Raw genomic sequence first — 13787 nt, 5'->3', positions numbered from 1 at the left:
GGCGGGAGAAGTGGATCTTGGGGGAGTTGAGCCAAGGATAGGGGTAGCAATAGATGGAACCACCAGGGGAGCCAGGGGTTGCCAGCAGGGGTTTGGGATGAGAGGCTTCAAGCAGGGCAAAGCTGGGTTCTGGAGGCTCAGAGAAGATTGGAGCCTGACCACGTCGGGAGCTGAGGGACTGGGGAGGAGGCTGGAGCTGAGGTCAAGGTCACTGGGAAAGGAGGTGCTGGGAGGGTGTGCAGAGCGGTGGGGGTTGCCGTCCCAGGGGACCCTGGGGAGCGTTGTGGCCATGGAAGCCAGGGATTCATGGGACATGGGTTCGGGCTGAAGTATGAAGGTTGGGGCGGCAGAAGTTGCTGGGGGTTGAGGAGGGGCTAAAAAGAAGGGATCAGAAAACGTCAGTGGGGTTCCCGTCCCCACAGAACTGGCTGAGCAGGTTGTCCTTTCAAGACCAACTGGGAGTTTGAAATCTGTTTCCTTTGCATGGGGAAATCCAGGTGGGCCTCCAGTTTCCAAAGTGACCTTCAACAGGACCTTCTTTGCAACTCCTCTGCTATGAGATCTCATAGACAGACAGACAAACAGATACAAAAGGCGTTCTCCCTTGCTTAGTTTAGAAAACAGTTTTTAATTCTTTCCAAACCTATGGAGCTAAATGAATTTTACAAAGCAATGAAATGCTTACCATCTACTATATATTGTGCCAGTTCATAGAAAGTCCAGGAGATGATTTCAGTCCTGCAGGGAACTCACAATCCAATTGGGAAGATGAAGCTTGGGGACTGACTAAATACCAAATAGGGGAGCAGGAGTTAAAAGATGAGGCCAGGCACGCTGGCTCACGCCTGTAATCCCAGCCCTTTGGGAGGCCAAAGCAGGAAGATCACCTGAGGTCAGAAGTTCGAGACCAGCCTGGCCAACATGGCAAAACCCTATCTCTACTAAAAAAATACAAAAATTAGCTGGGTGTGGGGGCATGCACCTATAATCCCAGCTACCTGGGAGGCTGAGGCAGGAGAATCACTTGAACCCAGGGGGTGGGCGTTGTGGTGAGCTGAGATCGTGCCACTGCACTCCAGCCTGGGTGATCGAGACTCCATCTCAAAAAAAAAAAAAAAAAAAAAAATGAGATCACTGGGACCTAGAATAGCCAGAAGAGCAGCGTGCAGGAATGGGGACCAGAGCTGGGCCTTGATGGGTCAGGTGTGCACAGTGGAGAAGAAACAAGGACAGCAGAGATAGGGACCCTGAAACTAGGGACAGTGCACAGGATGGTGCAGCATGTACGGGAGTGGAGAGGACTCCAGTGAGACAAATACTGGCTTGACTGGGCAGCGTAGAAGGGGCAGTGAAAGATGATATGCGGACTGGCAGAGTAGTAGGAGAGAATACTCGAACAAAAGAGCAGCTGAAGGAGTGTGGGAAGCTGAATTTGGACAACCAGAGCCATTGTAGGATCATAGTCAAGGGAGTGACCCAATCAGCTTTAGAGGACATGAGTCTATCAGTTCCGCTCAGGATGGGTTGGAGAAGGCATGGACTGCAGGTGAGAAGAGCAGCTCACTGTGGCAGTGATACAGTGTGAACGGCATGAAGCATTGGACAGGATCCAGGCATCGCAACACTGCAGGCCTGGAGCATTCTAGCTACGTGGTGTTGGGCAATGTACTTAGCTTCTCTGAACCTTTTTGCTCCTCTGTAAGATGAAGAATCAAAGTCTACCATTGAGGATAGCTGTTAGGATTTAAGGATGTCTGCCATGAGCCTAGAACCGCGCTAAGTGGCATACTCACACACACGTACGTGTACACACTCCTCGCTGCAATTAGTGGTAACAGTCCCCGTTAACTAGGTAGTAGTAGAATTATTGTTAGCCCCATCTAGCAGAAGAGGAAACAGGCTTTGAGACTTTAAAAACTCTACTCAAGCAAGTAGCTGGTAAGTCATCAGTCCAGCCCAAGCGGAGATATGTTACCCTCCAAAGCCCACGCTTTTCAATTAAATGAGGGAGGTTTCAGGGGAAATGGAAAGAAGACTCATATGGCAGAGCATTTGGAGTGAAAAAGGACAGTGCGAACAGAAAAAGAAACGGAGAGAAATGAAAGACAACTCTGCACCCTCTCATTTGTGCAAAATCGGTGATGCTTCTGATAGAAAGAATGGATTTAGGCAGAAGAGATGTAGTCAACTTGGGATCTAGGGACAATTAAAAACACAGTACCAGAAAGTGGTGCAGCCTGGGGACCATAAGAGGAGAAACAGCTTCAGACAGTCCCCTATTTAGTGAGGTTTGCAGCTGGACCAATTCTAGAGATGATTTTTATTTATATATTCACCCTTCATTTATTGAATTATGGATTGAATGTCTATTTGTTATCTATTGCTGAGTAACAAATCATTCCAAAATGTAGTGACTGAAAACATTAATGATGATTTTTTTAAAAAATGTTCTCATGGCTTCTGTGGGTAGGAATTTGAGAACTGCTCAGTTGGGCATTCTGGCTCAGGGTCTCTCTTAAGGTTTCGGTCGGATGTCAGTGGGGGCTGCAGTCTTGCCTGAAGGCTTGACTGGGGCTGGAGGATCCACCTCCAAGGGGGCCCACACACGTGATTGCTGAGGTGGTGCTCGCTGTTGGCTGGAGACCTCAGTGCCTTTCCATGTGGGTCTCTCCATGGGGCTGTGCGAGTGTCCTGACAGCATGGCAGTTAGCTTCCCTTAGACAGAGCAATCTGAGACCACGGTGGAAACCTCAATGCTTTTTATGACCCAGGCTCAAAAGTCACACACTGACACTTCTTGGTCAGGCACAGTGGCTCATGCCTGTAATCCCAACACTTTGGAAGGCCAAGGCAGACAGATCACCTGAGGCCAGGAGTTCGAATACAGCCTAGCCAATGTGGTGAAACCCCGTCTCTACTAAAAATACAAAAATTAGCCAGACATGGTGGTGAATGCCGGTAATCCCAGCTACTCAGGAAGATGAGGCAGGAGAAACGTTTGAACCCAGAAGGTGGAGGTTGCAGTGAGTTGAGGTCATGCCACTGCACTCCAGCCTGAGTGACAGAGCAAGACTCTGTCTCAAAAAACAGAAAACAGAAGTCATACACTGTCACTTCTGATATATCCTGTTAGTCACAGACAGTCAGCTCTAAAGCAGTGTGCAGAGGATTACACAAGGCATGAATACCAGGGGGCGAGAATCACTGGGGTCCGTGCTGGAAGCTGGTGACCCCAGTATGATTTAGTTGTTTGTTGAGCAACTATTATGAACCAGACACTGCTATCTGCCGAGTACAGTGACCAGGGAAGACAAGATACCTGCTTCCGCAGAGCTGACATTCTGGTGGGGGATATAGATCATAGACAAGTGCATTTTTTTTTTCAAATCATAGATTGTGGTAGTGCTATATGGGAAATAAGCAGGGAGATGAGGATAGCTAAAGGAAGTTACTTTAAATAGGGCAGTCAGGGAAAATGTCTATGCAATTTTAGCTGAGCCCTGAAAAATAAGAATGAGTCATATAAAGGGCATTTCAGGCAAAAGTAACAGTAAGTGCAAAAGCCTGGAAGCTGGGAAGGGCTTGGCATATTTGAGGAACAGAAAGGAGACCAGTGTCATTTGGTGGGTAACGAGTTAAGAGGGATCAGGCAACTGGATTTTATTCTAAGAGCAATAGTAAGACATTGAAGGATTTTTAACAGAAGAGTGACATCTTATATTTTAACAGCATTATTTGTATTACTCTGGCTGCGGTTTTTTTTTTTTTTTTTTGAGATGGAGTGTTGCTCTGTCGCCCAGGCTGCAGTGCAGTGGCACAATCTCAGCTCACTGCAACCTCCACCTCCTGGGTTCAAGCAATTCTCGTGCCTCAGCCTCCCAAGTAGCTGGGACTACAGGCGTGTGCCACCAGGCCCGGCTAATTTTTGTATTTTTAGTAGAGGTGCGGTTTCACCATGTTGGACAGGATGGTCTCAATCTCTTGACCTCGTGATCTGCCTGCCTCAGCCTCTCAAAGTGCTGGGATTACAGGCGAGAGCCACCGCGCCCGCCCTCTGGCTGCTGTTAAGACACTGTTTGGAGGGGAAAATGGAGGGGAAACGTTTCGCAGGCAGACCACTGAGAAACAATTTAGTAGGTTAGACCAGAGATGATGGTGCCTGGGACCAGCAGGGAAGATAAAGAGGAGTAAATGGATTCCAGAGATATTTTGGGGATGGCATCAACTGGACTTGGTATATATTTGATGCCAAGAACACTTTCACTTACTCATACGTATCCCTTCAGTAAATAATTTGAAGGCCTATTTAAGTGCCAGTCAATGTGCCAGGTTTTAGCAATACCACGTGAAGCAAAAATAGACACAAGATTTCTACACTCAATAACCATGGATGGGTGTGGTGGCTCATGCCTGTAATCCCAGCACTTTGGGGGACCGAGGTGGGAGGATAGCTTGAGGACAGGAGTTTGAGACCAGCCTGGGTGACACAGTGAGAACCCACTTCTACAGAAGACATTTAAAAATTAACTGGGCGTAGTGGCCCCTGTAGTCCAAGCTACTTAGGAGGCTGAGTCAGGAGGATTACTTGAGCCCAGGAGTTTGGGGCTGCATGAGCTATGATTATACTACTGCACTCCAGCCTGGGCAACATAGAAAGACCCCAACTCTAAAAAATAAATAACTGTAAATAATCATAAAAGTCTACCTGCCTTAAATGCTATGAAGCAGAGTTTATATGGGGTATAGTAAGCCAGAGAAAGCTTCCCTTAGGAAATGATGAGCCAAGAGCTGAAGGATAAGCTAAAAGTTAACTGGGCAAAGAGTGGGGAAACAGGTTCACAGAGAGTACAGCATGTGCAAAGGCCCTGTGGCAGGAAGGAGCACGACACGTTTGAGGAACTAAAAAAAATAAGGGTGTGCTGGAGTATAGAAATCAGGAGGGATCGTGGAGCAGGGTGTGGTGGAGGGATGGCAAGACCAGAGTAAGAAAGAGGTTACAGGTCATATTCAGGGTTTGGCCTCTAGTCTGAGAATAAGGGGAAACTGTTGAAAAGTTTTAAGAAAGGCAGAAGTAATGGTTACAATTTCATTTTGTGAGGGATAAAAGACTACAAACTGGGTTCAGTGTATACTGCTTGGGTGATGGGTGTACCAAAACCTTACAAATCACCACTAAAGAGCTTACCATGTAACCAAATACCATCTGTTCCTCCCAAACCTATGGAAATAAAAAATTTTTTAAAATTCATTTTGAAAATGTTACTCTAACTGTGAAGAAGAAAAGGAGGGGCAGGGTGGGGAGCAGCATGGGGCGAAGATTGAATGTGGAGAGTCAGGAGGAAATTGCAGTGGTTAAAGTTTTTTTCTTTTTTTGAGACAGGATCTCCCTCCCATTGTCCAGGCTGGAGTGCAGTGGTGCAATCTCGGCTCACGGCAGTCTTGACAGCCCAGGCTCAAGTGATCCTCCTACCTCAGCCCCCCGAGTAGCTGGGACTACAGGCACGTGCCACCACACCCAGCTACTTTTTGTATTTTTTGTAGAGACAGGGTCTCACTATGTTGCCCAGGCTGGTCTCAAACTCCTGGGTTCAAGCAATCCACCCGCCTCAGCCTCCCAAAGTGCTCGTATTACAGGCATGAGCCACCACACCTGGCCAGGTTAAAGATTCTTAATTTTGGTTACATTGCTTGGAGTTTTAAAAAATCTGGACACCCAGGCTATACCCAATACCAATTAAATCAGGATCTCTGGGTGGGGTGGTAAAGCGGGGGTCCCAGGCATCAATCGTTTTTAAAACTCCCCAGATAGATCTAATTAAACTAAAGAGCTTCTGCACAGCAAAAGAAACTACCATCAGAGTGAACAGGCAACCTACAGAATGGGAGAAAATTTTTGCAATCTACTCATCTGACAAAGGGCTAATATCCAGAACCTATAAAAAACTCAATAAAATTTACAAGAAAAAAACAAACAACCCCATCAAAAAGTGGGCAAAGGATATAAACAGACAGTTCTCAAAAGAAGACATTCATACAGCCAACAGACACATGAAAAAATGCTCATCATCACTAGCCATCAGAGAAATGCAAATCAAAACCACAATGAGATACCATCTCACACCAGTTAGAATGGCAACCATAAAAAAATCAGGAAACAACAGGTGCTGGAGAGGATGTGGAGAAATAGGAACACTTTTACACTGTTGGTGGGACTGTAAACTAGTTCAACCATTGTGGAAAACAGTGTGATGATTCCTCAAGGATTTAGAACTAGAAATACCATTTGACCCAGCCATCCCATTACTGGGGATATACCCAAAGGATTATAAGTCATGCTGCTATAAAGACACATGCACACGTATGTTTATTGCAGCACTATTCACAATAGCAAAGGCTGGAATCAACCCAAATGTCCATCAGTGACAGACTGGATTAAGAAAATGTGGCACATATACACCATGGAATACTATGCAGCCATAAAAAAGGATGAGTTCATGTCCTTTATAGGGACATGGATGCAGCTGGAAACCATCATTCTCAGCAAACTCTCGCAAGAACAGAAAACCAAATACCACATGTTCTCACTCATAGGTGGGAATTGAACAATGAGATCACTTGGACACAGGAAGGGGAACATCACACACCGGGTCCTATTGTGGGGAGAGGGGAGGTGGGAGGGATAGCATTAGGAGATACACCTAATGTAAATGACAAGTTAATGGGTGCAGCACACCAACATGGCGCATGTATACATACATAACAAACCTGCACGTTGTGCACATGTACCCTAGAACTTAAAGTATAATAATGAAAAAAAAATTACATAGATCTATAAATTGAACAATTTAGTAACATATTGCTAAATTCGAAGTTATAAAATAACAATGGTTTTAAAGGTAAAGATTATATATGTGTTAAAAATTCTAGAAGAATAACAAAAATCTTATCAGTGATTATTTTTAGGAATAGATTGGAGGTAGTTTTTTTTCTCCTATCTGAATTGTCAAATTGTCAACTTTCTTACATAAAAAATATAATTATTAAAAAAAAAAAAAAAACTCCCCAGATAATTCCATAGCACAGCCAAGTTTGAGAAGCAGTGATTTAGGCAGCAGATGACGGGTGTTAGCAGTGTAATAGTTAGCAGATGTATCTACATTTGAGAGATGCATAGGTGGCAATGATTTTATAAACAACAACAGGCCGGCAAAGGGCTGGTCTGCAAGAGGCCTGACAAGGATTCCTTGGGGAAGAGTTTTTCACAGAATAAGAGAAAGAATATTAAGTTGTTTATCAAAGGTATAGGCTGTTTATCCTAACGATTTGGCCAGTGATTGTTTGTTTGTTTGTTTGTGATGGAGTCTCACTCTGTTGCCCAGGCTGGAGTGCAGTGGCATGATCTCAGCTCACCACAACCTCCGCCTCCCAGATTCAAGCGATTCTCCTTCCTCAGCCTCCCCAGTAGCTGGGATTACAGGTATCCGCCACCACACCTGGCTAATTTTTGTATTTTTAGTAGAGAAGAGGTTTCACCATTTTGGCCAAGCTGAACTCCTGACCTCAGGTGATCCACGCGCCTCGGCCTCCCAAAGTGCTGGGATTACAGGCGTGAGCTACCGTGCCCTGCCTAGATTTACAGGGCAGAAGATATATCTAGATTAGCAAGGATTTACATTTATGTTCAGTTCTCTGAGGTGTCTGATTAAATATAGACCATGATAGAGCATGGTTATTGCTTAAGAAATTCTTCCTCAGTTAAGGAAATTCTTTCTCAGTTAAGATTATTTCTCAGCACACATAATTTCATTGATTTCCTTAGGAAACATTTTTCGGGCACTGACTATGTGCAAGACACAGTGGAGGGTATGTAGAAGGCACTGTCCTCAGAGAATTTATAGCCTGGGAGGATAAGATGGCCCCTCGGTGGAAAGTTACCCTTGTATGACTCACCCTAGTGCCAAATAATTCAAATAACTCATTTTTCTGAAATAAAATATATGCCTTTACTGACAGCGTGACCCTTAGGCTCTCTGACCCTCAATATTCTCATCTGTGAAAAGAATAAAAATAGTATCTACCTAATAGAATTGAGATACCGATATAAAGAATTTAAGCATTGTGCCTGTATGTAATATTACTATGCCTTCAAAAATGTTAGTTACTATTAGTATTGAACAAGAATAAACGTGTCCCATAATCAATATCTGTAAAAGACCAATACAATGGAATTGCATATATCACTGAGATTAAGTTCTAAAATCGGTACACAAGGTAAAAATCATGCATGATCAAAGTTATCCTTGAAAAATATCTTAGACTGGCCAGGTATGGTGGCTCACACCCGTAATCCCAGCACTTTGGGAGGCTGAGGTGGGTGGATCACTTGAGGTCAGGAGTTCGAGACCAGCTTGGCCAACATGGTGAAACCCTATCTCTACAAAACACACACACACACACACACACACACACACACACACACACACACACACACACAAATTAGCTCATGCCTGTAGTCCCAGCTACTCAGGAGGCTGAGGCAGGAGAATTGTTTGAACCCCAGGAGGCAGAGGTTGTAGTGAGCCAAGATTGCACCACTGCACTCCAGCCTGGGCAACAGAGTGAAACTCCATCTCAAACAAAAACAAACAAAAACTCTTGATTGTTAAAGAGTGATATTATATGAAATCATTAATGTATTTGGAATACATGGAATTCTCAGCAAGGTGGTTAAAGTTTCTCTGTGGTTATCAACTAATTGTTCATTTTATTTTCCAACAATGACTTTCAAAGGAGTCACCACCACAAATCCACGTGAACAATAATTACATTTTGTCAGATGATAAGGAAATCCAAAAAATCATTTCACACTTTCTTTCCATAGCATCCCCAATCTGTGTAGCGCGTTTCAGAGTTGATAACACCCACGGTTCTCACAACATTGACTGTTGAGTTCACCTGGCTGAACTGTGTATGATTCAACCCATCATACAGCCTACAAGGATCACGAAGAGTTGCTGAATGGAATTCCTCACACTTCTAAATCACTTTAATACATTTCCAGATATAGTGTAATTAGAAGGCCATCATTGCTATTTGACTCCATAAAAAACCTTGAAAAGTCATGTTGTTGCTGACTACAGACAGGATCACACTCGATTAAATCTAAAAATCCTCAAAGATTTCATTTCTAGTCATACTCCTTGGGCTAGTGAAATGTTATCCATTCTTAATATCCAGAAATGTTTATTTCTTGAGATACTGTTGAAGCACTAAGGAGTGTAGACTAGAACAATGAAGGATTAATGATTTTGGAGTCTGTTCTGTGTCAGATGTGGACTGTACCTCTTACAAGCGATGTATACTTGGGCAAATTAATCTTTTTGAGATGGCGATATCAGAGTACCACTGAGAATTACTCTAAATATTAGAGTAATGTAATAAACTCTAATATTCACCTAATAATATAATAAAGTTTTGTTACAATGCAGCCGGGTGCAATGGCTCACGCCTGTAATCCCAGCACTTTGGGAGGCCAAGCTGGGTGGATCACTTGAGGTTGGAGTTCGAGACTAGCCTGGCCAACATAGCAAAACCCCATCTCTACTAAAAATACAAAAATTAGGGATGGTGGCAGACATCTGTAATCCCAGCTACTTTGCTGAGGCAGCAGAATCACTTGAACCCGAGAGGCGGAGGTTGCAGTGAGCCAAGAAGGCGCCTCTGCACTCCAGCCTGGACGACAGAGTAAGACTTCATCTGAAAAAAAAAAAAAAAAGTTTTTTTACAATTTGAAACACTAGGCTTTGGTTCCTTGAGCAATACTTGTATTAAAGTGAAGCCCTCTTTGAACTCTTATTTTCAGATAAGCAAAACTGTTAATGATTATAGATTAGAGGTTATAAAATACAAGGGAACACCAATGGGTATGAATTTAGGAATGGCAGTATCACCCAAGGTAGGAGAGATAAGACATGTGAAATCTCAAGTAAGACCAGTAGTTTTGAGTTCTGCCTCTGCCATTTCCTGGCTGTATGACCTTGGGCAATGTACTTGTCACTCTGTTGCTTCTGATAGCAAATGGGATGTTGAAACAGATTCAAGTTGAAGAAAGACTAGTTGAAAGTGTTTTCTTTGGCTGCTGTGTGGAGGTTGGGTTACAGCAGGAGTGTAAGGAAGAGGAAAGGATATCAGTGTTTTAGGTGAGAGTCCAGGTGGCCTGGGCCAGGGTGTGATGGGGGCGTGGAGAGAAGTAGGAAGTGAAAATTAATTGGATTTGGTTGGTGAGAGAGTGGTCAAGGGTGACTCCCAGGTTTCTGGTTTGTGTTATTATAAGTAACACAGAAGAATGGATGAACTTCATTGATTTCTTTGCTTTTCTCTTTTTTTTTTTTTTTTTTTAAACTTTTGAGATGAAGTTTCCCTCTTGTTGCCCAGGCCAGAGCCCAGTGATGCAATCTCGGCTCACTGCAACCTCCGTCTTCCGGGTTCAAGCAATTCTCCTGCCTCAGCCTCTCGAGTAGCTGGAATTACAGGCACCTGCCACCACGCCCAGCTAATTTTTTGTATTTTTAGTAGAGATGGGATTTCACCATGTTGTCCAGGCTGGTCTCGAACTCCTGACCTCAAATGATCCCCCCGCCTCGGCCTCCCAAAGTGCTGGAATTACAGGCTTGAGCCACCACGCCTGACCTATTTTCTATTTGTTGTGATATCTATCATACCTGCCAAAAATGTTTTGTACATATCCAATTTAAAGAGTAATAATAAAAATACTTATTTATCCCTTAGGTCAGTTGTGAAAAATAATTTCCTAATATACTTAAAGCCTTTGAGTCTCCCATCCTTCTACCCAGACATACCCTCTATCCTGAATTTGTGTTAATCTTGCCTTTGCTATTGACTGTTTTTACCATATACATATCTATTCCCAAATAACATACTGATTGATTTTGTACGGTTTTTAACTTTGTTTATTCTGTTTTGGAGTTCATTGAACTTTTCTAATCCAAAGGTGTATAGTCAATAAAATTTGAAAAAACAAAGAAATCTCTGAAAAAAGAGAAAAAAGAATTGAGGGATGGCAGCAAGTGCAATCTGATACAAAATAATGCACTGGTGAGGTAAGACTAAAAAGGTTTGGGGGTACAGAATGAAATGTCAACATGCAAATTTATGTAATTTATTTCATTTTATTTACATTTTGGCATAATTCAATAATATGCCTCTTAATCAGAGACTGAACCAAAAAAACAATAATTTGACTGAGTCCTTTTTCCCATATTTTAAGTGAATTCATTTGTCTTAAACCCCAAAAGTTATTTTGTTATTGTGCACAACTGCTAAAAGGACAGTGTGTTAAAAATTAGGAGCGAGTAGTCTTTAAATAAATCCTTAATTTGTTTTAAATTCCAGATTGGAACCAGAAATTAGCCACAGTTTCGCTGAATCCTCGACCACTTAATTCACTGCCAGAGCTCTACTGTTGTGAAGAGAGAGGCGGCTTTGAAAGAAATGCTTTTAAACTAAAATAACCATGGCATTTGAACAAAATAACGTTTGGCATTCTTAGGTGGCTCTTTTAGACTAAGTTAATGGCAGCAGAACTACTTTCAATTTAAGTGTGTATACAGATGGCTATAATCCTAAAATATTTACATGTTGCAAATTCTTTGCAGATTAAGTTGGTCAGCTTAGAACAAGGATTCAAGATCTATCCTTAAGAGAACTTGAATTTTAGCCCCACTCCCTCTTATTGCTGATGCTGGCAAGCTATCTTAGATTTAGGCCAATGGTTACACGTGGGATCAGGTAAGATCATTGCGTCTGCACAATAATTGCATCACTGTTGGGAAAAATAAAAAAAAAAAAAACCTGGGGGACTTGGCCAATTAGGAAGAAAACTAGCACTGCAGACCCTCAAGGGGCGCTGGATGGAGAACCCAGGTGTAGTCTGGGGCTGCAGGGAGATGAAGAGGGTTAACTGAGAGTCTGTACACAGGAGTTACTACCCCTATCTTGGCAGCAAGAAAGCCTGACAGCTAGGCATCAGCTCCTCAGGCAGAAAGCTAAAGGGTCTTCTCTAAGGAGAGGAAAGGATCCCAAGGAAAAAAACCTTACATTTGGCTTCTAGGGACCCCTGCCCTCCCCCAGTTCCCCAGCATACTGGTTAGCTCCCTCCTCACTCACTCCAAAGTAACACCTATCGATGGATAAACTTCTCCAAGAATGCAGAGTTCCATGTAGCTTTCCATCGCCTTAGTTTTAGATGTGAAGGGCTAATCAATGATCAAATGATAGGGTTCTCTAGAGAAACAGAATATGTGTATGTGTATATATATGAAATGAAGATTTGTTTTGATGGATTGGCTTGTGCAATTATGGAAGCTGAGAGTCCCAGGATCTGCCATCTGCAAGCTGGAAGCTCGTGAAAGCTGGTGTTGTGGTTCCAGTCCAAGTTCGAAGGTTGGGGAACCAATGTTGTCAGTCTCGGACCAAGTTTGATGGCCTGAGAACTAGGCGTGCTGATGTCAAAGGACAGGAGAAGCTGTATGTTCTGGCTCAACCAGAGATGGCAAATTCATTCTTCCTCCATCTTTCGGTTCAATTAAGGCACTCAAGGGATTGGATAATGCCTGTCCTATTGGTGAAGGACATCTGCTTTATTCAGTCTACTGACTCAAACACTAATCTCCTTCAGAAAACCCTTCACAGACACGCCCAGAAATAATGTTCTGCTAGCTAACTAGGCATCCCTTAGCCCAATCAAGTGAACAAATAGAGTTAACCATCAGGCCAGGTACAGGGGCTCACTCCTGTAATTTCTGTGCTTAGGGAGGCAGAAGTGGGTGGATCACTTGAGGAAAGGAGTTTGAGACTAGTCTGGGAAACATGGTGAAACCCCATCTCTACAAATAAATACAAAAATTAGCCAGGCATGGTGGCACATGCCTATAGTCCTAGCTACTCAGGAGGCTAAGGTGGGAGGATCACCTGAGCCTGAGGGGTTTGAACCTGCAGTGAGCCAAGATCACACAACTAGACCCTAGCCTGGGTGACAGAGTGACACCCTGTCTCGAAAAAAAAAAAAAAATTAACCATCACAAGTTTACCCCTTGTCAACTTGGCACCTATAAACATCTTAAACCATACTTAACTTCCAAAAAAGATAATAACAAGGTTATAATCCTGCCTAACATGATATTAACATTCTGCATATAACTGAAAACGCGCTAATCCCAGGGTGTTTACCTCCCAGAAGAGGAGGTAAAGTCTTTTAATGATGTTTACTCTTTTCCTGATATTCCATAACTTAAATACTATGATGTAGCATTAACAATACTCAAATACTATATATAAGGTCAGTACATCTTATATGATAAAGGAATGAGAGGAAATAAAGCAAACATTTTTGCCTAAAATATGTATGTATACATACAAACACGCTTATTAAAAAATGAGGCCGGGCGCAGTGGCTCAGCCCTGTAATCCTAGCATTTTGGGAGGCCGAGGCAGGTGGATCAGCTGAGGTCAGGAGTTTGAGACCAGCCTGGCCAACATGGTGAAACCGCATCTCTACTAAAAATACAAAAATTAGCCAGGCGTGGTGGTGTGTGCCTGTAATCCCAGCTACTCAGGAGGCTGAGGCAGGAGAATCACTAGAACCCAGGAGGTGGAGGCTGCAGTGAGCCGAGATCGCACCACTGCACTCCAGCCTGGGCGACAGAGTGAGACTCTGTCTCAAAAAAAAAAAAAAAAAAAAAAAAAAAAAAATGAGGACATATGGCAAT

General features: G+C 43.2%; 1 protein-coding gene across 2 annotated transcripts in view; it reads left to right on the top strand.

The window, feature by feature from the left end:
• Window positions 1-11553, top strand: part of SPMIP3 (sperm microtubule inner protein 3) — a 41599-nt gene extending 30046 nt beyond the window's left edge. For both annotated transcript variants that reach the window (XM_071073462.1, XM_011729506.3), the window contains one exon: window positions 11413-11553. In XM_071073462.1, coding sequence (XP_070929563.1) covers window positions 11413-11461 — 49 coding nt within the window. In that variant the 3' untranslated portion in view covers window positions 11462-11553. The remainder of the gene's footprint in view (window positions 1-11412) is intronic.
• The last annotated feature ends 2234 nt before the right edge of the window (window positions 11554-13787 follow it).

This window comes from Macaca nemestrina, chromosome 1, assembly GCF_043159975.1.
Source record: "Macaca nemestrina isolate mMacNem1 chromosome 1, mMacNem.hap1, whole genome shotgun sequence".
NCBI lineage: Eukaryota > Metazoa > Chordata > Mammalia > Primates > Cercopithecidae > Macaca > Macaca nemestrina.
The sequence above is the reverse complement of the archived record's forward strand: the minus strand, read 5'-3'. Positions and strand labels throughout refer to the sequence as shown.